The 25,547-nt window shown below is 48.8% G+C and overlaps 7 protein-coding genes across 7 annotated transcripts; 3 read left to right on the top strand and 4 right to left on the bottom strand.

Moving 5' to 3' along the window:
* Window positions 1-28: 28 nt before the first annotated feature.
* On the bottom strand, window positions 29-1,405 carry EI90DRAFT_2907902 (glycoside hydrolase superfamily; the record flags this gene model as incomplete). Its single annotated transcript, XM_039054302.1, has 3 exons — window positions 29-962; window positions 1,020-1,257; window positions 1,321-1,405. 3 exons carry the CDS (start codon window positions 1,403-1,405, stop codon window positions 29-31), a joined length of 1,257 nt encoding a protein of 418 aa, XP_038920937.1.
* Window positions 1,406-3,045: 1,640 nt separating this feature from the next.
* On the bottom strand, window positions 3,046-4,164 carry EI90DRAFT_3118155 (SGNH hydrolase-type esterase domain-containing protein; the record flags this gene model as incomplete). Its single annotated transcript, XM_039063065.1, has 8 exons — window positions 3,046-3,168; window positions 3,223-3,249; window positions 3,306-3,341; window positions 3,394-3,472; window positions 3,546-3,572; window positions 3,647-3,788; window positions 3,844-3,977; window positions 4,031-4,164. 8 exons carry the CDS (start codon window positions 4,162-4,164, stop codon window positions 3,046-3,048), a joined length of 702 nt encoding a protein of 233 aa, XP_038920936.1.
* Window positions 4,165-4,561: 397 nt separating this feature from the next.
* EI90DRAFT_3040182 (Sec63-domain-containing protein) lies at window positions 4,562-10,875 on the bottom strand. Its single transcript, XM_039059002.1, has 26 exons — window positions 10,710-10,875; window positions 10,637-10,653; window positions 10,446-10,581; window positions 10,233-10,392; window positions 10,088-10,178; window positions 9,940-10,034; window positions 9,770-9,889; window positions 9,612-9,719; window positions 9,482-9,560; window positions 9,416-9,429; window positions 9,239-9,363; window positions 9,102-9,190; window positions 8,924-9,036; window positions 8,771-8,863; window positions 8,682-8,721; window positions 8,592-8,634; window positions 8,108-8,537; window positions 8,002-8,056; window positions 7,774-7,955; window positions 7,709-7,725; window positions 7,519-7,652; window positions 7,207-7,466; window positions 7,078-7,155; window positions 6,919-7,029; window positions 6,034-6,869; window positions 4,562-5,986 (listed from the first exon to the last, which is right to left on the bottom strand). Exons 1-26 carry the CDS (start codon window positions 10,781-10,783, stop codon window positions 4,645-4,647), a joined length of 4,842 nt encoding a protein of 1,613 aa, XP_038920935.1. The 5' UTR covers window positions 10,784-10,875; the 3' UTR covers window positions 4,562-4,644.
* Window positions 10,876-10,995: 120 nt separating this feature from the next.
* On the top strand, window positions 10,996-13,116 carry EI90DRAFT_3279482 (AGC/NDR protein kinase; the record flags this gene model as incomplete). Its single annotated transcript, XM_039066672.1, has 9 exons — window positions 10,996-11,013; window positions 11,064-11,233; window positions 11,353-11,530; window positions 11,589-11,672; window positions 11,727-11,968; window positions 12,018-12,258; window positions 12,314-12,555; window positions 12,615-12,842; window positions 12,893-13,116. The coding sequence occupies 9 exons, from the start codon at window positions 10,996-10,998 to the stop codon at window positions 12,933-12,935; spliced, it is 1,446 nt and encodes a 481-aa protein (XP_038920934.1). The 3' UTR covers window positions 12,936-13,116.
* On the bottom strand, window positions 12,978-17,639 carry EI90DRAFT_3040179 (uncharacterized protein). Its single transcript, XM_039059001.1, has 12 exons — window positions 17,305-17,639; window positions 16,355-17,239; window positions 16,194-16,280; window positions 15,627-16,101; window positions 15,464-15,560; window positions 15,224-15,369; window positions 15,059-15,113; window positions 14,837-14,991; window positions 14,521-14,780; window positions 14,311-14,461; window positions 13,312-14,240; window positions 12,978-13,240 (listed from the first exon to the last, which is right to left on the bottom strand). Exons 1-12 carry the CDS (start codon window positions 17,512-17,514, stop codon window positions 13,199-13,201), a joined length of 3,492 nt encoding a protein of 1,163 aa, XP_038920933.1. The 5' UTR covers window positions 17,515-17,639; the 3' UTR covers window positions 12,978-13,198.
* Window positions 17,640-20,837: 3,198 nt separating this feature from the next.
* On the top strand, window positions 20,838-21,526 carry EI90DRAFT_3040173 (uncharacterized protein; the record flags this gene model as incomplete). The annotated part of the gene is made up of 1 exon (XM_039059000.1): window positions 20,838-21,526. A coding segment is annotated over exon 1 (304 nt), but the record flags the coding sequence as incomplete, so codon positions are not given.
* A 2,211-nt stretch (window positions 21,527-23,737) lies between these two features.
* On the top strand, window positions 23,738-25,498 carry EI90DRAFT_2908519 (PUA-like domain-containing protein; the record flags this gene model as incomplete). The annotated part of the gene is made up of 6 exons (XM_039054330.1): window positions 23,738-23,833; window positions 24,101-24,227; window positions 24,294-24,681; window positions 24,781-24,837; window positions 25,120-25,258; window positions 25,358-25,498. 6 exons carry the CDS (start codon window positions 23,738-23,740, stop codon window positions 25,496-25,498), a joined length of 948 nt encoding a protein of 315 aa, XP_038920931.1.
* Window positions 25,499-25,547: the final 49 nt, after the last annotated feature.

Raw genomic sequence — 25,547 nt, 5'->3', positions numbered from 1 at the left:
AATCGGATACTGAAATAGGTTGTGTTGTCTACGCAGTACCAATCATTCCTTCATCCGTGCGCAACCCATCGAACGCAGATTGACTGGCAAGTGACGAAACGATGGGTGCTGGCATAGAGGTTGGTAGTCCCAGTCCAGCCCGCAATGCATCCGTTAGATCCCAACTCGGTGTATCGCGGATATCAAATATGTTCACACCAGCGATATCGAGTTCCCTAGCGAGCTTCGCCTTGAGGTAGAGTGAGTATGGATCATCGTATGTTACGAACTGGCGAGAGGCCGACGAGCGGAGGAATGGCGTAGATGAGCAAGAATCCCAGAAGCGCGAGAACCCTCCCGATGCCGTATAAGTCGCGAATTGGTCTGATGATGCAGAACATTGAAGCACGCCCTGCTTGATAAGGTTTGTAAACGTTATCTGAGGGTCTCCACCTGTTAATGTTACGAAGCCTGGGGCAGAGCCACCATTGACTAAGAGATTTTGTGACGTGCCATTATCGCCAAGGTATGCTTCTGCCGGTGCTACGCCATCCCGCCGTCTCCTTTGCCTGAGCGACGTTTTGTCCGACTTCTGCAAATATCCATAATTTGGCACACCCAATAAGATCTTCTTCCGGGGAAACCCTGCTCTAGTCCATGCATCGACACCACCTTGAACGCTCGCATCAGGCTGTGTACTATTCCCACATGCATCAGAGAGTGGCGCGTTTGGACCAGGCTGGGATGAAGACTCGCCCCAAACGTCGTAGTTCATCAAGAGGATGTAATCGAGGATAGAAGAGAATGCGGGGATGAAGGACTTTGACGCAGTTCTATATACTGAAGGAGGAACGGCCGCAGTAAGGAGTGCACCGGGAGGAAGGGCGGCACGAAGTTGCCTGAGGAAAAGGACGAGGTTGGAAGTGTCAGATGGGGATGTTATCTCATCCGACATTCCTTGTTGTCCGGGATACTCCCAGTCACTGTATAGACAAAACAAAGGTGAGCAGTAGAAATCGGGCTAATAAAAATTTGCGTACATATCGATCCCATCTAATTGGTGTTCCAGATATATGGTAACAACGTTTGCAACAAAAGTAGACCGGCTGTTCGGTGTGCATACGGCTGGGGAGAAGTACTTGGAGCCTCCCCAACCCCCGATACTCAATTTGACACGCTTCCCTTTGGAATGAGCAGATTTTACAAGTCGATCGAGCAATTGGAGTGAATCATCCTGTTCAAAGGATAGACCATATGTAGAAGTAGGGATCGCAAATGCTGATGCGTTGCATCACGTCAGTCGGACAACATGTGGTACAATAATGCAAGGGGGTAGCTCACCGAAATCTACCCAATCAAAACGGTCAAAATCCACCGCCTCGGGTGGAATTTCCCCAGATACCCAATCAGGGTAATATGCTGCCATGATGGGGGATGCATTGTTCAGGGGGAGAGGCGAGGGTAATGGCAATTCAGAGGGCGATGGCTGGGATAGATTTGGTGGAAGTGGAGTGGGGATATTTGACAGAGGTTGAGAGATGATCACAGGTGTAGGCCACCCAGGAGGCGATACAACAGGATCCAGGGACGAGGGAGTGGGATCTAGAGTCGGTCCAGACATAATTGGCGACATGGATATCGGAAAAGGTGGCACACCGACGCCGCTGGTCAAAGTAACGATCACAGGAGCAGGAGTCATTTCTACAACGAAAATAGTGCTGGTTGCGGGAGGTGAAGGATCCTGGGAGGATGAGGTTTGAAAGAACGAAACTTGGGGGAGATCAGAAATTGAGGTTGGAGCCAAAACCGAAAAATCCGAAGCAGAGGAGCCCTCAGAGGGAGTGGTCGTAATCTTAGCCGGAGACACGTCTGAAACGTCCAAGATAGGCAACAGCATAGTCGCGCCGAGTTGATCGGCGATTGGTTCAGACTGGTGGGCAGTGATACGGGAGCAGCGAGAACTTTGAAAACCCCGCTAACGAGGAGGATAGCATGGCTGCGCATGATGGTACTTCTCGTCGAAATCAGGGGGGATAGCATCAGTTGAACGGCAGACTGGCATGCTAAAAATGCAGTTATGGACAAGTGTTTCAGACTGAAAAGAATCAGTCGTAACCAAAATCTGAGGGGGCGGTCTAGTACAGTGTTTCACCCATCAACGACTGAATGGCCACTTGGAGACGTCCATCAATGGTGGACTCAGGGCGTTCCGAGGAAAACTTCTGTTGGCATTTCCCCCTTCTATCCGCGAACCTCCCGAATATTGTCGCGGTGCAAACTCCGAGGCAAATGCTCATTTTCCTAATTGCAACTGCACCAATAAGATCGCCAGTAAACCAACGGCACGCAGAGGGAAATTCTATCTATAGAGGCCGCTTCAGAGAGATGCTGGTTACCTGCCTAGAGGGAAATCACAAATAGACTGCTGCCTCGGGAAGTGCCGTCACATCGCCGCAAATTTCAAGTGCCTGGTGCCGCGAGTTACTTGAGGAATGGTGTGCATCTTCCCGACCGGTGGAACTGGTAATTTCACAATAAGTTATTCCATAAATAAGAAATCGAGGATCTCGGTGATGAGGCTATGTGGTAGACAGGTACATCACAATTACATAATGAAGCGTGAACCATCGCCTGCATATGAGTTATACTAGCGGTAGGCTGTAAGCAAGAACCACGCTTATCACAGTGAGGGGGGGGCAATTCTGAACCACAATTAGCTTCAATAGTCATGGCAATTGTTCCCCAGCCGAGGGTTTAGCAACGTTCCTATCCAGCAGAACCAACCATTTCGAGGACCAGCGATGTGCGCTCAGTGCAAACTCGATCAGTGTTATGAATGGATACAAGTCGAACGTTTAGCCCACTACAGTTCAATAATGGGGGAAAAGAAAATAAGCCCGACAAGAAAATCCTCCATTGTAAGTAAGTGCGAACGTCTTTGACGGAAGGGAAGCGCTCATCCTATGAAAGGAACGCAGCACTGATCATTTGAGCCACATTCATCGCTCGTTTGGAAATCTGTAACATCGACGTAATCCGCCAACACTCCATTTGCAGCAAAGCACCTTAAGCCGGGATGAAAGCCCGTGCAACTTGTTGAGCGCCGGCCATGTTGGTGTGGGTGTGGTCCCGTGGATAGAATTCGTCCACCGTCGTCTCTCCCAATTTTGCGAATATCCAAATTACTGCCTATATTTTGTGACTTTAGGATTCGGAAACAAATGGCCTAGAGAGAACACAAACCGAAAAGTGATCAACGTAAGGGATGTCCTGACGTGCTTATGTTTCAGTGCGTGACACATGAAAACGTCAACCCAGTCGCTCACCTTGAGACTGGCCACTTCTTTGGCATACGCGACAAACTATAACGTAGGTCAATTGACATTCGTCTGTGGATGCTTTCGCATAACCTACCCTAGGAGGATTGTAAGCAATAGTAGTAGAGTTGTCGTATGGGTTATCGGGGGTTTGCGACGCGATGATGGTGTAGCACCTTTGGAGTTAGCGCCATCGACCATCGTCCTCCTAAATAGAGAAAGAAGGAGTCAGTGCCGAGTGGGTCGAACTGCATAGTGAGGTGATAATACAGATAACTACAATATGGGAGGGGAGGGAAAGGATAATATAAGTCAGGGGCGATTAACAGTGTCTTCAAGGTTAAGCTGACTAGGTAAAGGTGTGTACGATTTCGGTGGTTCCATCTGAGAGTGTGACGTTTTGAGTGACAGAATCGTTCGTTCCATAAACGGGTGCCCGGTCGCTCTTGAGGGGGTTGCCACCATCGTTGTGGCCGAACTGAATGAGCACATCTGCAACCGATCGCGAATTCAGCATCACGGGACCTCCAAATCCTGAGCACTTTACAGTCGCCCGAAATCAGTGAACTTTGAACATCGGCCCATTTTCCTTCGCGTATATAGCTTCGTGCACTCCTCCCGGAAGCGGCTTTGTTCACGATGTTGATACCTTGGAAAAATGGTGTAACTTCGACGCCCCAACTTCTAGATCTTCAGCTGAAGGTGCTGTGTTGTGCAGCGAAGCGTAGCCTCACCCTTGGATGCCCTCGGAGGCATCGTGCGGTGCTATAGTGCTATCCCCAATGAGGTATAATGTTGGAGATGACAAGACGACTCTGACACTGAGAATAACGAAGGAAAGAAGAATCACAGGAGATAGTCGCATCATAGAAGTTAAACGATTAAGGTCGTGCCAAGCCCTCCCTATCGTTTCTTGCCGTACACGATCTTTAAAGCTTTTTAAAAGATGGACGCCATTGATCGCCAAATGCCCGCGAAATCCTGTAGAACCAATATCCACGCGACCAATAAACTGTAACTGTCCAAGTTCACCACGTTGTGATTATTGTCAACACGATATTGTTCTGATTACCACCGAATCAACTGATGGAGATTTATTCTCCATCAAGTAATTCCTAGCTGCGCGCCGTCACATAGAGACAGAGCCTTTAGCTGTTTCGGTTCCCATTCCAGGCTGCAGCGATTCCCCAAGTGTTGATACTCATTGTCTTTTCATTCACACACGCAATCTTTCTCGGATCAACCCAATTTATGGTGGATTTGAAGCGAAAAATGGTTTCGTATTGATCATAGATAGCTTTGCAAACACTTTGGAGTTTAATGGATCCTGAACCTACATGGTTCAGACTCAACTGGCCATCGCTGGAAGTGTCGTCGAAGCCTGGGTCACCTCCGTTTGTTCGAAAAGCTCGCCAACCATTGAAGACAGTCTTTCTTCAACCAGTGCTGGTCGAGTATCGTAGTAGACCGGATTGCTCCTTATCCGCCTCGCCAAGAACGTAGAAGATAAAAAGTCCATCATATCCTGCTTTCCTCTTATCGACCCGCTCGCTCTCCGTCCAGCCAGCCACGACATAAGGGCTTTGGAAGGCGTACCATTCAAACCATGTAGAGTCGACTCTAGTGGCAGCCCGTCTTCGAAGTAGCGGATGAACGTGTCACGCTCTTCCGCCTGGCAAAAAAGGTGAAAAGCGCCACTTTGCCCTGATCGTACAGCGAGACCTTGCATGCGTACTAGTTCTTGAATGGGATAGTTGATGAAGCGTCGGTGACCCCTGGATATCTCCGTATCCTCGATTTGCAAATACTGCGTCCCCATTGCAATAACGACATTAGCATGCACCGGGAGCGTCCAGCATAGATCATGGGGGACAATCAAGACGCTGATGGCACCCTCTGTGAAGAGTTCAAGAATAGCTAGCCGGTCAGTGGAATGCTGTCCTTGATGATATACCCCAATTCCATGCAACAACACGTCCATTAGCGATCGGTCGCGAATGTTGGTGAGGCGAAATTCTAGGTCCTGAATATCTGTTTCACTCCCAAGAAATCCCCGTGTATCCATCTCCGCTGCACTTCGAGTTAGGAGATCGTTTGCTATAACGCGACATTGACTTCGTGATGGCACAAAGACAATGGTGCTCTTCTCCCGGTTAGATCGTAAAATGGAATGAACTGGTCGGATCATGGACTTGAACAAAGCTGGGGAATGGCGTAGGGGGGAAGGGTGGTACTCTGGCGGGGGCAGCAACTGATCGCGGTCGTTGGGGGAAAAGTTGAATATATCTTCGGCCTTTATTCGAAGCCACCGCGATAAGTCAAGTGGATCGTTAAGGGAGGCACTAATGGCGACAAATCTGACCGGCACCGATTGTGTAACGTGAAGTAGCAAAGATACCGCAATCTCGTATTCGTCGTTAAGTAGTTCCAAATTTTCACAGACCACAAGCGATAGGTTTTGAAAGAAGTCGCGATTCTTTGGATCATCCAGGCAGGCAAGAAGGACGCCAGGGGTAATAATCACTACAGCCTTGGGTCTAGCCATCAGGCGCCCGCCTGCCTTTGAGGTCAAAACGTCCACTCTAAGTTCATGGCTGAGCTCGCGCAAAGTTGTAGCCAAGACCCTTGCTTCGTGGGCAGATGGCATGACGACAATGGAATGTTTGGTTGGGCACTTTGATAAATTGCGCCTGCTTCATTTTAGCCCCAACAATGCATTTGAAGTGAGGACACATACCATACCGCAAGGTGTCCACAAAGCGACTTCCCACCGGATACCGGCCCACAGATACTGACGTTCCGGGACATCCTGTATAAGCTCCAGAAGCACCGAGTTTGGATAGAATTGAACCTCCGCATAGTGGACCCGTACGTCCTCTCCAAATCAGCATCATTTAATGCACTAAAAGGTAGGAAAGGTATCTCCAATCGTTCTAAGTGGCTTAACGCGGTTTGCGGCATTATGAGGTCCTCAAGCGAGATAGGCACCTCTTCCTCTGCTCCTAGCCATGTGTCCGACAGAATTCGGAGAGTGACAGAAGGTGGAGGCTGATCGTTTATGCCAAGGATGAAATCAACTTCTAGCGGTCCACCACCTTGCCGAAACTGAAGATGTGAGTGCTGCAGTATGTTTGCTCCGGAATGGTCTTCTACCCATATCCAAAACGGTTCACTGACTCCGTGGAGTTTATTATTCCACTCGAAAGTCGGTGTGATGCGAACCGATATTTTGAGTAGACAAGGACTCAGCGGTCGGAGCGCATAAGTGATCTCGGCAGACGGGAACTGTTTTGCAGCTTTCAAAAGAGCAGCCCCATGCCGGTCATTCATGTGAAGAAGCCGCCCAAGCTCAGCCGATGTTTTGGTTGCCAGTTCTGCAGGCGTAAAGTCATTTGCTCGGCTCCTCAAATTGTGCAAGAGGTCCGCATGCAGCTTGAATTGCTTCATAGGGTTTTCAAACGACCATATCTGCTTTTCAACGGCTTTGCATAGAGCCGCCAGGACAGCTGAAACATTAGCCCATTTCTTACTAAGTGCCAACTCCAGCAGAGATCGTATGATCCGGCCGCCGTTCTGGGTTTAACTTGAGGATTCATTGGCCTGTCTGAATGTCTCTACGTACCTGAGCTACGTATGCGGTATCTGAAACCAGCGCAAAATCTTCGACATGTAGGTCTGAAACGTGTGCTTGAAGCAAGATGTTGACTTTTCCTTTACTGGTGTCAGTACCGTCCTGTCAATATCTTCAGTATCCAGAAGAACACTGAGGCGGTCCACGCACTTTAACTTCGCATGGTATCTCGTCTAATAATCTTCGAAGCTCTTCCAATTCAGATTCTCGAAGTTGGATCTGATCAAACTGAGCAAGAGACTAAGAGAAGATCCCACGGCTGACTAATAACACGCATACCTCGGTGCTCATGCTAAGCAACGCAAGGACATCAGCCTCCGTCATGATGGGCCTCAACTCCTTGTTAAAAATTCCGATGGTGGAATGACTGATATAATACTTTGCTGCGATCCTTCCGTGATCTTTAATTAAGAACGTTCCTGAGGATTCGTTGAACTGGACCATGTTTGCCCCGGATAATTTTTTGGCCGCAGTGGTGATCAGGTGGTGTCGTCGACTGAGGAGGTCAGGATCTTCTCTCAATTCATCATACGAGATACCTAATGATGGCTCCACTTCACAGAGCGACGTGGAAAAATAAGCGAGGCTTACCGTACACTGTGGGATTCCGTCGCATCCTGACAAAAAGGTATGTGTAACCAACCCACTGTACAGCGTCAGTGATACTTGAAACGGTCCCTAGAGAGATCTCAGCATTGAGGGCATCGGTCATCCCCCCGACAAACCTGGGCGAAAGGCATAAGCGTGAAGGAGGGTTGATGAACGTTCCATTAGCACTTACTTGGATTCAATCGGATGCTGAAAATTGTGTTAGCAAAGCGACATCCAAACATCCGACAAACATACCTGAGCGGTAACGGCATTCAAATAATGGTCGAGCTTATCATGCGTGGTACAAATGTAGCCAACTCCACTTGTTTCAAAGCCTGGGCGGCCGGCGCGTCCGAATATCTGGAGCACATCAAGGACTGACAAGTCCACAAACGACCCCTTAGCACTATCGTATATCTGGGTGCCCTTGATTATTACTGGAAGATCTCAGACTTGATAGGTGGTCAGTGTCACGAAGCCTACCAGCATGAGCAGGAAGGTTAACGCCCCAAGCCAAGGTTGCTGTGCAACATAAGACCTGGATATGAGGTGAATAAAAATGTTGACGAATTGAAAGGCGTCATCTTACTTTGATCACGCGAGCCTCGAACATACGTTCCATTAGGTTGCGGTCTGAACGGAGCATTCCAGCGTGATGAATTCCGAAGCCGTGATCAAAAAGCATTTTCATCTCCTTGTTCCTCGAAGCACCAATCTCTCGACGATACAACTCGAATAGAGGATGATCTTTTGAGCTGAAATCGTCGGAGATACCCTCCACTGTCGCTGCCTCCTTTAATGCTAGGGCAGCCTTGACTGTTTCCTTCCGCGCATGAACAAAGACCATAACTTGATGGCCTTGCTCGATCAGTTCTGAGACTTTTGTAAATGCTGCTTTGTCCATGCTTCTGCGTGACTGAGGGGAGTTTGCTTTGCCTTTGATCCCAAGAAAACGCTGCTCCAGAGGAATCGGGCGGAATGATGAGTCAAAGAAGAATAGTCCAGTATATGGTGAGACACTGTTAACGATGGGGTTAGGCCATGGAGGCGTGAAAAATTAAATTTCAACCAACCGGAGGAATTTGGCCACATCAACGTAATTTGGCAGAGTAGCGCCTGTTCTATTGGTTAGGGGTGAGGTAACGATGGAATATACTGCTCACTCAGTCCCACAACTCGGATAAAGGATTGGGTCGATTCAACCTGAACGGCAACCACTGAGCTTCGGGTGCAGGGAAATGGGATAATATACCTGACGGAGGGTTCTAGCTACAATCGTCTCGATCGTGGCACCTCGGTCCTCATTCAACAGATGCACCTCGTCAATTATTAAGAGCTTGACTTTCTTCCATGATAAAAGCGCTATAAAAAAGCCCTACACACGTTTTTTGGAGTGACTGCTTACTGATGCCAGTTCACCTTCCCCAGTTGGTTTACGTGTTACAACGTCCCATTTTTCTGGGGTTGTTACGATAATTTGGGTTTCAGCAATTTCGGCTCGGGTCATTTGCATATCCCCTGAGGTACGGATGGCCATTTCAGGCTCGCATGGCGGAAAACAGTCGATGACAACCAGCACAGACCTGTTAGCTCTTTGACACGAATTGAAAGCCATTGAAGCCTTTTCCCGAGTTTGCGGACGATTTCCGACGCCAGAGCTTTCATGGGGGCTCTGCGATTAAACTGTTAGAGGCACCCTGAAAATCATGACATAACGCACACGTATATGATCTTGAAGTCATCGCGATGTATGCTTTCTGCTGAGGAACCGGCCGCCCGAGGTCCATTGATGGAGTATTCATTTAAAACTCGTAGAATGGTGAGCATGGCAATGTCTGTTTTTCCCTTAATGGAGTGTCAGCGGATGCAAACCATTTCCAATGAACGAAGAACGAACTGCGCCAGTAGGTGCTAAAGGCTTATCAGAACTGCACCCAATTGTACAGTTGAGAGAATCACGAACCGCATATCAAGAGATTCTCCTTGGTGTTGTAGGCTGCGGAGAAAACAATGGATTGTATCCTGTTGAGGGTTGTGTATCCCTACATGTGGGTTAGGCTCTGTAGACTTGAACATGCACAGGTCTTACGTACGGGGAAAGAGCCTCGTGCAAGAGGATCAAGATCAGCAATCCTGATCAGACGCTCAGTCATGCGTGGAGGCACCGTGTTTGCTGGAGGGATTGTGACCTCCTCCCATTCCTTGCCAAGATGTTGGTCAAATGACAACGACATTGCGGTAACCTACCCACTTCTGCGTCTTCACGGGTGGTCCCAATAGGAAGTGTGAATTTCGTTCCAAACGATGAGAGTATAGTCCCGTTATTTGAACTTGAAGCAAATACATTGGGGTACACGGGTACCTCAGGCCCCTGCAGCACGAATGTGAAATATCCGCAGCAGTTGACTAACAAAAACTAACCGCCGTGTGGGTGAAAAGTGGATGATTGGTCCCAACTCTTAGAGAAGCTTCCATATTGCGCTTAGCTTGTTCAGGAGTCAAATACACCTTTTCGCCTATCAATACGTTCATACTTGGAGCTACGAAGGCCACACGGAACGGTTGTTACCTGGCTCGTCTTCAGCTCGACCTTTCTTTCCACGCTTGAGCTTAGTAGTGGCCTGAGAAGACGGTTTTGTGTCTAGTTCGATCTCACGCAACTGTGAATACGGCCCAGTTTCAGCAGATGAATTCGAGAGCCAGTCAAATTTTACCTTTTGTCCAAACGGCCGTCGTTGTGAAATTATGCTCATGGCTAAATCTATTTCGTCATAGCCAATCATCTCCAACATTTCCCCTGAAACTGCTTCGTCGGAGCGGTCAGAAAGCAAAATCGAAGATAATGGGCGCGCAAGGTCCATCCTGTCTGGATGGCTTGTGGGAGGACATTGTGAGCGAAAGCTGAGCAAGCACAAGGGGTCTAATACCTAAGGTAGCGTGACACAAGCCCGTCAACGACAGATGACTCCAGGCTCGGCACAGACCCCAAGTATTGTTCGAGCAGACTAGGCGGGATGCTGCGCGGCTCAAAGTCATTGATGGATAATTCATTTAGCACGGAGCCTGCAACAAGGGCTGTCTCAGAGTAGGCCCCAGATTAAAGACACCCATCCTCTACCTAGAGAGTTGATAATTCTTGCTGGTTTTGTCAAATGTGCACAAAAACAGCCAAATAAACTCTGAGCGCTTACTGGCTCCAATCGCGCGTTTCCTCGTGGCCAGACGAGGAGACCAAGGATTTCAAATTACTTTCATATCGAAACATCACTCTATGGCACGCCCAAGTGTCGAATCAGCCTATTTGTTTAATGGCACCTCCGAGATCGCGTGTGTATTGTCGGCCGTGTTGAAAGATCGAAGGATTTGCTTCCGGAACCCAGAGCCACCTGCAGCCCAGAAGTGATCTCCATCTCTGTGAACCCATCCAGCACGCAGGGCTCGAGCTTTTAAGTGTCATGAATACCTCCAATTCTGGTTATGGACAAAATCAGCGGAGTGGTCAGACGGTGGCCGCTGGTCAGCATCAACAATTTCCGCCCAACCAGCCACAACGTCAATCCCTTGCGTCTGAGAAGAAGACTGGAGACTACGTGTACTTCGAACGTAATCCAGGAACCTTCTCTAAGGACACGATTGCTCGGACCACTGCCGCAAAGATGAAGCTGGAGCTCTACTATAAAGTCGCGGTGGAATCGGCCATCGAAAGGAACAACAGGTAAGTCGACCGACGAACATCGGGTACAGGGAATTAGGACCTGCATTTCATGAGATATTTCCTGGTCTGGTTACACGCCCAGAAATTTGAACTAATCGCTCCTTTGATCGCTCATTTAGACGCGTTGAGCTCGAACGAAGGCTCCAAGCAGACGTGCTAGTGTCCGATGACCGCAAACAACGCCAACTGATCCAGCACGCAAAGAAAGAGTCACAATTTCTACGACTACGAAGAACGAAAATCGGTCTAGCAGACTTCCGGACGGTGAAGGTTATTGGCAAGGGTGCTTTCGGAGAGGTACGCGACTCGTTTAAATTTGTACCAAACGTACATGTTATATATTTGCCCGCTACAGGTTCGTCTCGTGCAGAAGACCGACTCTGGAAAGATCTACGCGATGAAAACCCTGCAAAAGGCTGAAATGCTCAAGCGAGATCAGGTAATCTCAACTGGACTTGGTGATCTCAGCTTTTTCTGATGCATGATCCGCTAGCTAGCGCACGTTCGAGCAGAACGTGATGTTCTTGCTGAGTCTAACTCTCCATGGGTCGTTCAACTGTATTACTCCTTCCAAGACGCCACTTACCTCTATCTCATCATGGAATTCCTGCCGGGTGGAGACTTGATGACGATGCTGATTAAATACGACACGTTCTCGGAGGATGTGACACGTTTCTACATGGCTGAATGTGTCCTTGCTATTGAGGCTGTTCACAATCTCGGGTTCATCCACCGGTTAGTACGATATTTGGGGGCGGAGACTTGGACCTAACGGATATCTCAGCGATATAAAGCCTGACAATATTTTAATAGACAAAGATGGCCACATAAAGCTATCCGATTTCGGTCTTTCTACCGGCTTCCATAAACAACATGATTCCGCATATTACGCCAAGCTGTTGAACGGCGAAAATCCTTCAAGTGCCCGAGACCCGGCTCGCAATAGTGTCTTGGTAAACCCAATACACCTGACTATGTCCAGCCGTGAACAGATTGCAACATGGAAGGCGAACCGTCGAAAACTGGTGATCAATCCTCATGCTTCTGTTGTACTCAAGTCCTTATTACTCATCAATTTAGGCTTTCTCCACTGTCGGAACGCCTGACTATATTGCCCCCGAAATATTCCTTCTTCAGGGCTACGGCAAGGAGTGTGACTGGTGGTCTCTCGGAGCCATTATGTTTGAATGTCTCGTTGGTTACCCACCATTCTGCTCAGAAAATACGCACGACACGTACAAGAAAATTATCGATTGGCAGAAACATCTCGCCTTCCCAGATGATGTTCATCTCAGTCACGAGGCTGAGCATCTCGTGCGAAGGTACGCCTGAAACATCTGCTCGACCAACCCAAGTGCTAATCCGGAACCCTACGAATTAGCATGATAACATCTCAAGAGCATCGTCTTCCGGTTGAGCACATCAAAGCTCATCCCTTCTTCTATGGGGTCGACTGGGATGCTCTCCGCCAAATCGACGCACCTTTTGTTCCACACCTCAGGTCACTGACCGACACTTCCTACTTCCCGACTGACGAACTCGAGAATGTTCCCGACCAGCCTGCTGGAGCCGACACGTCACCTACCAACAAAGAACTGGCGTTCTTAGGGTACGTTCCTAAATGTCCTATTTGGATCCTTTACTCTGACCAGATTTCAGATACACATTCAAGCGCTTCATGGGCGCATCTCACGCATTTTGATTCGTCGCCTCCCCCAACCTACCTCAATGCATTTCTTTTCTCCGTCCGCATTGTATTCCTATACATGTCATCATATAATGTCAAAAGGTCCTCTACACAATGGTGGCTGGGGCTTCAGTACAACAAATGATCGAGAGCGGCAACAAGATACAGAAATATCAGCAATTACACTAGACTTTAAAAAAACAAGTGTGTCCTTGGCAATGCGCCTGAATCCGGGGAATCCGCAAATATACGTGCGGTGAAAGGTCGGTATTACGGTATCAGCTCCTACTGATTCTTATGGGGGTTAGAAACTGCGAGACCTGCAGTGAGAAAAGCGGATCAGTATCGGAACATCCAAGAATGGATTGCGACATTTGAGAGAAAAGCTTACCATCTCTACGAATATAGGTAGTAATTTAGGGATATGCCTCAATTCTGGGGGTTCAACCACCGTTTGATCGACCTTTCGCCGTTTGCGTAATTTATACCCACCAGGTTGTGAACCATTCAAGTTCGATCCGGCGCTGGCATCAGGGCCGTTTCGCCGGTGACCTGATGGCGATGGTGATGGTGGCGGGGGAAGAGGCTTGTCAACGTTGGATAACCGCGGCTCACGCTGTGCGTCCGGAATGGGAGGCATCGGCTTCCCGCCACTGGTTGGGGTCCCACCGATATGATCATGTGGGGATTCGACTTCAGTGGACGACCGCCGAGAGGAAGGACTAGAGGACTCCGGTGATGCACTTCCGCTTGAAGAGGTGACCATCTCGCTGCCCCCCTCACCCTCACCTTCACTCTCACTCTCCGTCTCATCGTCCTCATCCTCATTAGAATACTCATCGCTCGATGTCTCGTCCTCTTCATCGTCATCGTCATCATCCTCAGCAAAGACATCCTCCGCATGGCCTTTGATCAACTGTCCGAACTGCAACTCTCCAATCACGTTATCAGCAAGTATCTGGGTAGCCTGTTCCTCCTCGATCGACGCGCCAACTTGCCGTTGGAACCGTTTCCGGATTTTCGCTTCATAAGCCACCTTGAGCTTGTAATGATACAACGTCACCTCGTCAACTTCTTTCAGAATTTCCTCGCGGTCCTTACCCGCATGGGGAAGGATGAACTCGAGACTGATTCGTTCCTGACCTCCTCCGAGTCCCTCTCGGACGAAAGTGAGGAAAAGTTCGATCCATTTCCTAAGACCATCGAATAATCCTTCGCCCTTCGAATGGACTTTATGCACGAAACTGTAGAACGCTTGCTCGTGGCGTGCAACGAGGTCGATGAAAAGCTGAACAGTCCGCGATGGATCTTCTTGGCTAACTATAATCCCCAAAGGGAAGCAGTCAGTCGGGGTTGACATGGGGAAAAAGGAAGCTATCGAATCACTTACTCTCTTCTCCCTTCTCAACCGTCCGTATCAAATCATTGATGAAGTTTTGCAGATCACTAATAGAATCGGCAATACTAGCAGCCTTGTACACCTGCGCAAGGGGCGAGTAAAATATCGTAATGATATCCCTCAAAAGCTCCGACGTCGTTCCCTATGAAAGAAGCGGCTCAACACATCAAAAGCAATCAATCATAGGGGAATCAGCCTCACCTCAAACACCAACTCGATTAACTGCTCCCTATCCCTCAACCTCGCATAGAGCCGAATTAACACACCTAGATCTTCATACAACCAACCATCTTCATCCTCTGGTCCTTCGTCCTCATCCGAATCGTCCCGTTCCTCAAGCTGACGAACGTACACCGCGTGAGCCTTCGTGGCACGCGCCACGCGATGCCACTGTGGACGGTTTAAAGTTGGCTCTTCGGGTGAACGAAGTATAACCGTTAAAAGATTACAATTCTCTTCGGCTGAAATCCATTAAATGTTCAGAACGAAAGAATGTATCATTAAAAGACTCTCCCACCAGCATCCGCTTTATAAACATCCTGGATCTCCTTCGGTGCATACACAAAATTTCTTACTTTCTCGCATAGGATAAGATCTTCCACCTTATCCTTCACTGCTTGTATCTCCTCTTCTAGCTCCTTCACCTCCTCTGTCATGGAGCTCGTGAACATCCTAGGCCACAAAAGTACATCAACTACAACGGACCACTTGCCGACAGCAGGGAAGCCGGACTGCTCACCTCTGTAGCAAACTTTTCCCTCCAAAAGGCGTCGCCATGAACAGATCCATAACACCTTCATATAAAACCCAACATCAGAGTGCCAACACATGGGAAAATAAGATGAGAACAAAAAATAAGCTTAAACAAAAACGACTTCCCAACACAACAAGGGACCAAACATACCTCGAATCATAACCACAGGATTGCTAATCTTTAAAACTCCCTTCATCATAAAATAAGGCATCAACCCATGTATCCGTTTCAGCCCCGCAAGACTCTCGGATGCCGTATCAGATGCAACAAAGTGGTGAAAGATCGTCGACGCTAGCCTAGAACAAATGCCGGGCGTATCATATACCAAAAAATAAGAAACCGAATCTTATGAGAACGTGAAGAGAGAAGGGGGAGGGGGGGGGGACCTACGATATTCTTCCCCATTCTAGGACAGCTCTGTAACGAGGAGGTAAATCTTCCGCATTCTCCACCTCCCTCACCGTCGCAAACACCTCCGAAAGACCATCTAAGCCAGATGATATCAGCAAAGTACACTAAAGAAAAAAGAAAAAGATAAACATTCCAAACTCACCTGGTCCCATAAGGTCCCCCTTAACATCCCTAACGCCGCCTCTAACCCTCTCGACTCTCTCCTTAACTTCCTCCTCAAACACTTTCTTCCCAACCTCCCTGGCTCTATCCAACTCCTCCCTCCTTCTCGCATCCACTTTTTCTTCCTCACTCAAATTCGTAGGATCCATCGTGAGGAACGCTCTAAGGACAGGCGAAGATGAGATGGTAGGATTGGGATGAGAGAGAAGGGCGTGGAGGTACGAGCGGAGGGTTAGGCGATTTCGTTCACGTTGGAGTGGGGTTGTGGAAGGAGTTAGAGGTGAAGTGAGCGAGTCCTGAGAGGCTGAAGCGTTTTCACGGAGGTTAGGATAAGATTTTGCGTTACGGAGAGCATTGTTAACAGGGTTGTTGTTAGTTGTCATGCCTGATGTCGTGCTCGAACGATCTTTTGCGGGAGGGGAAGGTAAGTCCACTCCTGGGTGATGCTTACTGAGCTTTGATTCAATGAACCATCCCAAAAAAACGGGAGATTAGGAAAAGGGAAAGATATGAGCGTTTGATGGGAGAGAGGTAGTTGAAGATTTACCTCTTCTGCAAAGGTCCGGAAATCACCATACCGCCTCGAGACATGAATATCATCGAATCCACTCCTCCGCGTCTGTATGATGAATTCCTGAAATCATCAAAACGAAAGATAATCTCAATCTTCTTTTCTTTTCTTTTTTTTTGAATCAAATCGCTGCTCACATCATGATTCTTCTTCCTGACATGTCTCTTCTCAACAACGCTCCTCACACACACGATATTCACCTCGAAAATACCACTATTCCTTGCCCCCTTGCCCCTTTTCTTCTCATACCTCTTCCTCATTCTCCTCTCGAGTCTTTCCAAATCCCCTTGAGTCAATCGAACCACCTCTTCCTTCTCCCAAAGTCTCATCGCTGCTCCAAGCAACAAACACATATACTTTTCCAACTTACCCAACATCTTCTCCTTTCCTTCCTTCTCTTCATCTGGCTTGCCCCCTCCGCCACCACCACTACCGGAGAACCGTTCAATGAGTTCACGTTCGGTTGGGTATAGGTAAAGGTCGGAGGAGAGGGAGAAGTTTCGAGAGAGGAGCGAGTCGAGAAAAGGTTGAAGTTTATTTGGGAAGAAATCTTTAGGAGCTGCGGAGAGGAATGGGAATGTAAGGACGAATTGACGGAACATGAAACGGAGGAAGGGGATATCTCGAAGTGTTTGTATATGCGGTTGTCCTTGAAGAGATTGGGAGGGGCCAGAGGAAGAGGAAGAAAGAAAGAAATCTTTGGGTAAAGGTTTGAATGGAGGTCCGAAAAGGGAGAGGGTGGAGATGTTTGGAGGGAGGGACGTAGTGAATGAAGTGATGTAATCTAGCTCTTGGTTGAACTCGAGTGTGAGGAGGGCTTTTTTCAGGTAATGAGCTCGTAGCGGAGTTAACTCTGTCTTTTCAACAGCGAACTCGGTTGGTTCTTCGTGAATGTGGGTAAGTTCGTTGTCATGAGTGTGCGGACGACCATCATCGATGAGAGACCCATCGGTCATGTTTAGACTTTGCTCTTCGCTGACAGAAGATGCGTCATGTTCAGGTCTCATAAGAATAGTGTAGGACTTTGAAGAAAGAGCGCAGGGGGAGCATCACGGGTGTTAGCGTCATCGAAATGTGTGGTCGTCACAGCACCACGAGAATCCTCGAATAGTTCACTATCATCGATCGGTAATCTAGAAACATCCTCACTGACACTGGGAGTAGGATACTCCGTGGGAGTGGGGGGCGGAGGCCGGGTAGGTCGACGAGGTCGTGTTGACACTGTAATTCCAGAAGATATGGTCGTCATTGAACCGCTCCTAATAGCAGTACCACTCGTAGGAGCATCATCAGCCATAATTATGCCCCGGGACGCAAACGCAACTTCAACTAGTCAGAGCACAGTTAAACGTCGTAGCGCCCGATCTAGATTCCTAGGTTCCTTGACACGAAAGCAAGCTACAGGTTTCGGCGCAAATAGTGGTAAAGTCTCAAAATATGGAGCGTGGGAAACCGAAGCTTTCCGGTTCGCGCGGCGCCGGTTAGTATTATTTTTGTGGTGATTGTCGTCATAGGCAGATAGTACAAGGGGGGACAATGACGTATGGGGTTGACTGCGTGATTGGGGGACCCCCGAACACTCTGCGATAGTATGGGTATATACAGGCCAACAACATCCCCCTTTGCGAGCGAACGAGGTATCCTCGGTTTCCCCTTGAAGGGAGAACGGGATCGCAGACCCAACAACGATCTCACAAATGCTCGCCATCTCATGGACCCAGGGTTGTGGCTCCCAACTCACTAGACTCAACTTGTCCCGGAAGGCCCCATAGCTGGCAACGCCACAAGAGATGCACATGCACAGTTGCCGAATTATTGCACAAGTCGGGCCCATGATCTCAAGTCCACTGCGCATCGGTGCCTTTTTCATCGAGACTTTCCTTGTACGAACGATGATGGGGGGGCTTCTGAATAGCGTCACGTTTTCCGATCCCAACGTTCATCCCGATCATAAAGTCTGCCTTCCTCAACGGATCTCTCTTGTACCAACACGCCAACCTGGGCTGTGCTCAGATCAAGGGTGTTTTCCACGGGCCGGAAAACAATTTTTCAGGGGTGGAAAACGCTAGAACAAAAGACGAAAAATGTACATGACAGGCACGCGCTGACCTATGACGTCATGTCACCACACGCCTTTTCTCTTTCCTTCTTTCTTTTCCCTTCTCCCCCCTCGACAGGTTCGCCAGAGGTATTTAAGAATATCAGTTCAGTGGCTTGTCTATCCCTGTTGAGACGGCGACGACGCTCCAGTCGTAAGGGACTCGAAGGCTGTTCGGGTCAATTTGGATACCCACCCGGTGTCAAGATCAGGCGTCAATCGAAAAAGAGTTTTAAGCTTTCCGAACCAGGACTCAACTCCACCCTATCCGACCGAGGCCGAATCGAAGTTTGACCGTTTGATTCGATCAGTTACTCTCTAATCTGAGTGAGGCCACAAGGTTTTGCCTCTCTCTCCCTAGCACACTCCATCTAGGGAAATATCTACATCGACCTTGGCTCGATGAAGGACTTGACCTCGATCTTTGCACTTTCGTCTCACCGCTTGCCGGTCTATAAGCATGGGTGAGATTTCCCCAATGTCCCTCTTCCGTTGGTGGCGAAGGGACAAATTTTATCCAACATACCGTAGCGGGGTGGCCTCGGCTGAGTCCAGGGAACATTATCCGCACATGTTTCATATGAGATTCATGGTTCCCATACACACGGGTGTCAACGTTCGTCGGGTCTTGTCACCGTACGGGTGACAGCTGGCATCACATTCGATCTCTCGTTCTCTCTGTACAAAGCTTTCTATCTCTGGTCCCTTTTCGATTATCTGCATCCTGGAATTTCCCTTGCAGCCTCAGCAAGTGGGCGGTGGCTCATCCTGCATCGCCAAGGTGGAGGCCGTTCATACGACTTATGATAATCCTCTTGTCAAGTTAGCTCTATTGTCGAGGCCGGAAGAGGAAACAAGAGCTTGGTCGCCATACTTGGCCGAATCCAGATTGGCCATGAGGGGAAATGGCCTTCATTCCATGGTTCTGGACTTTGCTCTTCTGAACTTTGCGGTGTGGCTTTCCCCAATATAAATATAACAGAATCGTTGGGTGATTTTCGCCCTTGTCCGCGCAGGGAACTTCAATCCCTGGACTTTCCACTCTCACCGAGAAGAGTAGTACCTTTATAGTAGTTGCGACACGAAAACCTTCTGATCGGACTTGGGCTCTAAATCTCTCCCCATCGGATTACTCTATTGTGATCCAATGTGTTCTGTACGTGTACTGCTAAAAGTTGTCACAACTTTTTCTTCCCGACGATCGTCGATCGTGGACTTGAAGATCGACAGAAGTCTTAAAGAACGCGGCAGATCCCGATGATCTTCACGAACTTGGATTTTTGCTCTCTTTCTCTTGGATTGGTAGTTGTACTGAGCTGATCCGCGCTTAGTGAGTCGTTAATGGTGTCAAACAAGCGTTTTGAAGGTATTTTGATGATGACGTGGCGGGATGTATGTTCGATCGGAACATATAATTCACTGATCAAGGTTGGGGCGCTTGATTTAATTCAGTTTAAATCTAGGCGCCGCATTCATTCATTTTCACATTCAACTTGTTGGAACCCAGATCCCCAAGCCCAATTTGCTCCGTAACTGCGGATTCGGATGCAAAAATTAAATATGGATAAGGTATCCAACTCACCGATTGGATCGCCCAAAGTTATTGAAATATTCCGGATATATCTCGGATCGCTCCACACAGCCTCGATTCGTGCAGTAAGCCGATCCCGGCCCACTTGAGATGGCTTCCTTGTGGTGAGGGTTGAAACCCAACTTTGCTCTACTCCTCTTCGTTCATCTGCCACAGAGGGTCCACACACACCATCCAACAAGCTATCATCCTCTTCTCCTTCTCGCCACCCCATCACTACCTTCTACTTACACCTTTGTCCTACTGTTCCGAATGAGAGGCCTTACGCTTATCTTCATTTCTCTTTCTGGAGATAGGGTCTAATCCTTCTAGGCCATACCATCAAATAGTATTATCCGAATCAACCAAAAATAATCATCTTCATCTTTCTCAAAGTTCGGGTATCTCCCCACCGTCCTCCCTTCCCTAACTTCCCTTCACGCAAACACACAGGCGGTTCACTCAATTTCTCTTGCCACTTTCCGCATTCTAACTTTTTCTCATATCGACAGAGTGAACCCAAACTCCGTTTGGATTCAACCGATTTGCTTACATTGCTTACCCAAAAGACCGGATTTCTCATTCGTCCTTTTTATTGTTCCCTGCACTTCCACTTGCCACTTTCCACTTTCCACACCTTCGCTCCTCTCCCCACACAATCATACAATGTCACGATTAACAAGGGAGACTACGACTTTATCTCGTTCTTCTCCTTCCAGTCCTTCCACGAACGCCAACGCTGGGTCTGGCTTTGGAACTGGGTCTGGTTCGGTGACCGGGATGTCCACTGGTCGAAATCGAAATCGTACTGATGATGGGAGACGAATGCCACGTCCGCGCTCGGCGAGGGAGAGCGAAAATGCGGTGGTAGAGGTTAGTCATGGTGCTGGTTCGCCACCCTCTCCAGTCGTGCCGTCACCAGTGTCGGCAGGTTCGGGTTCCGCGGTGGGACTTGGGCCGCAGCAGGATGAAACGAGAGAAAGAGATAGGCGGCGAGCCCTGCAAATGCAGGAGAGCTCAAGGAGTCGGGGCGTTCAAATCCGATCTCAAGGTTCGTTACCGATCTCTTGCTCTCAGTCCGCTCTGCAATTTTTGTTGGTTTCTTGTCCTTATATCCCTCTCCCATCCCTGAACGCACATCCCTATCTCAATTCGTTATTATTCATCTTGTTTGGAAACCCATATATTATACACATATATATACATTTCATTAATTCTTTCCATTTTTTCGATTCCTTTCTTCTTTCATTTTCCGATTTTGTTGCGGCGTTTGTCACACTTATCAGTCGCTCGCACGCATGCGGGATGACTTGATTGCATACGTGGACGACAGGGATGGACAGGGATGGGATAGATGGATGAGGATGGCTGCATCGACATCGTCGTCGTCTCCCTCATCACCATCGTGTTCTGGGTCCGGATCGCTCTCCCACTTGAAACAATTCTAACCCTTCTTCGATCCCTGGTCTCCTCCGTTCCCTTATGGTTCTCATCTCCTATACATTATGCTAATACCATTTTGTGCATCAAGTAGAATCCACAACACTCATCCCCGATCCATCTTCAAATTCCTCTTTGTCATCGTCGTCAGCCCCATATATAACCCATCACCGCTCTCACCACAAACATCGTCACCCTCATCAGACCGAACAACAGGGCAAGAAAGACGCCGAATTAACCTACTCCTCGACAGTGCCCCATCATCCCCGTACTCAGACTCGCAAACTTCGATTCGACCTTAACGAAATGGTTTTTTCACTATTACGATGCTCCGCTTGCGAGAACGTTTTTGATCATCCGACGACGCTCATATGTGGTCATACTGTCTGTTCCAAGCACGTTATGCTTTCAGTATCCACCCCTCATTCATATCCTCCTTCACCTGTACCTTCTGCTTTTCCTGCTTCATTACCCCCTTCCCCGCATATTCCATCCTCACCCCGGACACCCTCAACGCCTTCTACTCCGTCGCATTCACATGCACATCTCTTCCCCTCATGCCCCATACCCACCTGTTACCTTCCTTCGGGAGGGGGGCGTACCCTCCGAAAACGACGCGCACACTTACCAGATCCCGAAGAAAACCTTGACGATCCTGACCAGGCGCCGATCTTGACGTACATTCCTCCTCCCCTCGTATATTCTGAACAGCAGCATCCTCCCTCAAATTCTGGCTCACCAGCTGCTTCCACAGCGACGTTGGGATGGAATGGGAGGAATAGGTCCGAGACTGGTGGTAGTAGGGATGGCAGTGATACTGAGAGTGCGAGTGGGATGATGATACCTCCCCCTCCCACCGCGGTGGTCAAAGTTTCACATCCCAAGATGGATGTGACGCTTAGTAAAGTCATCGAGATTGTTGGGAGGTTCGTGGATCTTACTGGCGCAGGTGGTAATGGCAAGTTGAAATTTTCGGATTCGAAGCTCAAGTCGAAGGCCAAGTTGAAATCAAAGTCGGGATCCGGCGGCGAATCGCCTTCCGGTTCCGGCGTTGGTTCTGGCTCTGGTTCAAGCACTGCTTCGTCCGGTAGAGAAACTGATTCCAAACAGGGTACACCTGGAGGTTCTAGTAGCTCAGGAATGACAGATCAGCAGCGTATTTCTCAATCATCTTCGCCTTCTAATTCGAACTCTGTTTCTGCTGCACATACATCCTCATCTTCGTCCACTTCCGGCTCATCCTCATCGTCGAAAACCCCAACTCCGGGTCCAACGCGTCATACGACTCAGCAACCTCGAACGCCACAACCACGTCAGCGTCAAAGTCCTCGACCCAGAAGTTCGTTCGATTCGTTGCATTCGGTTGCTTCCGAGTCCACGAGTAGTGGCTCGGCTGGAACCATCTCAGAGGAAGAAGGGACTATACTTTCTCATCCTTCTTCGAGGGCTCATTCACCCGTGTCGGGAGTGGAAGGATTGGAGTCTCCACTAGCTTCGGTCTTCACACTGGGTGACGATATGGAGACGGATGTTGAGGTGGATACTGATATGGAGATGGGGACCGGGACGGGTACCACCGGTTCAGCTTCGGGCGTGAGATCGGGGTCAGGGAGGAGGTTTATGAGCGTACCGTTGGAATCGACTACGCTGAGGTCTCATCGTCCTTCGTCACCTTCATCTTCCAACGTGAGGGGCAGTCGCAGCTCCCACGCTCGAAGCCGGAGTGGAACTGGTGCCAGTCATCAGCAGAGGAGGTCTAGTTACGAGGTGGGCGGAAGTGGCGGTGGAAGCGGACATGGACATACAAGTAGGAATCTGGGGATGGGCAATCTGAGTGGCAGCTCACTTAGGAGGATTAGGAGACTTGGTAGTAGGCTGAGCATGAGGGAGGGCGATATTTTGGAGAGTGTAAGCGGTGAGGATGCAAGTGGGGCAATTGGGGCAGCGGGATTGTTCTCGTCTGACAACGAGTTGGACTTTGGAGACGGCGCATCCTTCAAAGGGTCAGCTGGATCTATCGGTTCGAACGATGCGATCATCATTACGAACGAACATCCCCATGCAGCGAAACGTCAACGTGTTGGATCGACTTCGTCTTCTACTTCTTCCGTTTTCGTCGGCGAGCAACAAGTGGATGCTCCTAGTCTTTCGCGCAAATCTTCCGATCGTAGGCATCATCCTTCTCGTTCGCCCAGTATTTCGCCCACTACGTCTCCAAAGGCTTTCAAGACGAAGATGATCGGCCCTACAACTTCCAACCTCGTTACGACCTCTCCTACAACTCCAAACTTCCAATACGAAGATGAAGATAGCGCGGCTATGAAGGAAAGACGAGAGAAAGACCTCGTTGCGCTTCGGCATCGTCAGGAACAAGTAGAGAGGGAGCTCTCGGCTTTGGCGTTGAGCATCAATATGAGGGAGGAACTCGTCAAAGCTCTTGTGAGCGAGCTGACGTGTGAGATCTGCTATTCATTGTTTTTCGATCCAGTTACGACACCCTGTCAACACGTACGTGTTTTCGTTGGAGTGGCGGATAAACTATGGATCACTGATGATTCCTTTCTTTTATCTCGATTGGGTTTACCTTCCCGCTTTTGGTGATGGGTCACCGGAATTGTGGGGATTCTATTGCTGGGAACTGCCTTGGGTGTCTCCGGGGACTTTGCTCGTGCTCTCCCTTTCTCGGTGATGAAATCGGACATGACTCCGCTGATGCTTGGGTCTGCTCGATCTACGCTTCACTTCCATCTTCCGACATGTGTGGGACCTAATTAGACTTTTTGCTCCAAATGTCTCTTGCGTGCGCTGGACCACAGTGGATTGTGCCCTCTTTGTCGGGATGAGCTTCCTGGATATGCGTTCCATCATAACCACCCCAGCAATACGATTCTTGATAATCTCAGTACGTCACAGTATTTTTGTGTTTCTCATCTTGTCATTCACCCAATGTTGCAATTATTTATGATAGTTATGACGCTGCTTCCGGAACAGTACGAACAACGCAAACAAGCCTATTTAGCCGATGAATCCCTCGCGTTAGGCACCAATGGAGTCTCAGTCCCTATATTCCCCTGTGCTCTCGCATTTCCCGGCATGCCCATATCTCTCAATATCTTCGAACCGCGATACCGTCTTATGATTCGCCGCTGTCTTGAGAACGGGACGCATTCGTTTGGCATGACTATGCTTCCTAATCCGAATACGGGTGAGGAAGTTATGTATGGGACGATGTTGGAGATGAAGAGCGTTAGGATGCTACCGGATGGGAGGAGTGCCATCGAGACAGTTGGCTCGTATCGGTTTAAGATCAAGGAGAGGGCCTGGATGGATGGGTATATCATCGCTCGTATTGAACGGTACGTGGGTTTTAGAAGGGTGAAAATTCGTGGGGACCAGTAATGTTAATCATTGGTTCTTGTTCCTCTTTCTTTTCTTTTGTTCTCGATTATCTATAGGGTCGATGATTACACCCCGGAGATGGAAGCGATGATCGACAGAATGCCCATGTCTTCGTCTCAAGGGCAATCCACTCCGATCAGTACAAGTCCAGGTTCTAACACGATTCTCCTCCCTGTAACTCCAGCTGTGATCACGATGAATCGTAATCGTCGATTGAGTAGTTCTCGTTCAGAGAACCTCTCTCTCACCCAAGTTGGAGTGACCGATCCACATCAGCAACAACGCTATCCAGGTCTATCCCAACAGCACTCTTACTTCGATTATCACCACCACCAACAACAACATGGTCAGGCTCAGTTCCGTCATCCTATTCAAGCGATTTCGATGCCATCGAGTGAAGAACTTGTGGCTGTTTGTCATGCGTTCATCGAAAGGATGAAGAAACGTGTTGCGCCGTGGGTGATTCAGAGGATGAATGAGACCTACGGACCAGTACCAGACGATCCAGCGAAGTTGAGTTTTTGGATGGCTTTGGTGAGTTTTTTTTTTCCCTCTTGTTTATCTGTGCTCTTGGTCTCGTGCGCCCGGAATGGCCGCGACAGAAGCTGACCTCCTTTTACCAAATCTGATAAGGTTCTCCCGGTCGACGATTACGATAAGGTCAAACTTCTTCCATTAAGGTCTCCTCGTCTCCGGCTTCGGCTGATCGTGCATTGGATCGAAGCAATGGAATCACAACATTGGTGGTCTAATAGTGGGTGCGTCATCATGTAAAGGCGTTTTCTCCCCCTTCCCCCCTCCCCCTTTTTACCCGCTGTTTCCG

Source organism: Cantharellus anzutake, assembly GCF_015039405.1.
Source record: "Cantharellus anzutake strain C23 chromosome Unknown EI90scaffold_7, whole genome shotgun sequence".
NCBI lineage: Eukaryota > Fungi > Basidiomycota > Agaricomycetes > Cantharellales > Hydnaceae > Cantharellus > Cantharellus anzutake.
Note: the sequence above shows the minus strand (reverse complement) of the source record. Positions and strands in the feature narration are given on the sequence as shown.

Bases quoted from the DNA above. Each gene is read 5' to 3' on its own strand.
- EI90DRAFT_3040182 (XM_039059002.1), bottom strand. From the start codon at position 10,783: ATGTTTCGATATGAAAGTAATTTGAAATCCTTGGTCTCCTCGTCTGGC. The intron at 8,864-8,923 runs GTAAGCAGTCAC...TTATCATGGAAG, and splicing joins GGGAAGGTGAACTGGCATCA to AAAGTCAAGCTCTTAATAAT. The intron at 7,956-8,001 runs GTAGGCTTCGTG...GAGATCTTCCAG, and splicing joins TAACCTTCCTGCTCATGCTG to TAATAATCAAGGGCACCCAG.
- EI90DRAFT_3040179 (XM_039059001.1), bottom strand. From the start codon at position 17,514: ATGGCTGATGATGCTCCTACGAGTGGTACTGCTATTAGGAGCGGTTCA. The intron at 16,102-16,193 runs GTAAATCTTCAA...ATTGAATCAAAG, and splicing joins TCCGGACCTTTGCAGAAGAG to CTCAGTAAGCATCACCCAGG. The intron at 15,114-15,223 runs GTATGTTTGGTC...TTTTATATGAAG, and splicing joins TCCTGTGGTTATGATTCGAG to GTGTTATGGATCTGTTCATG.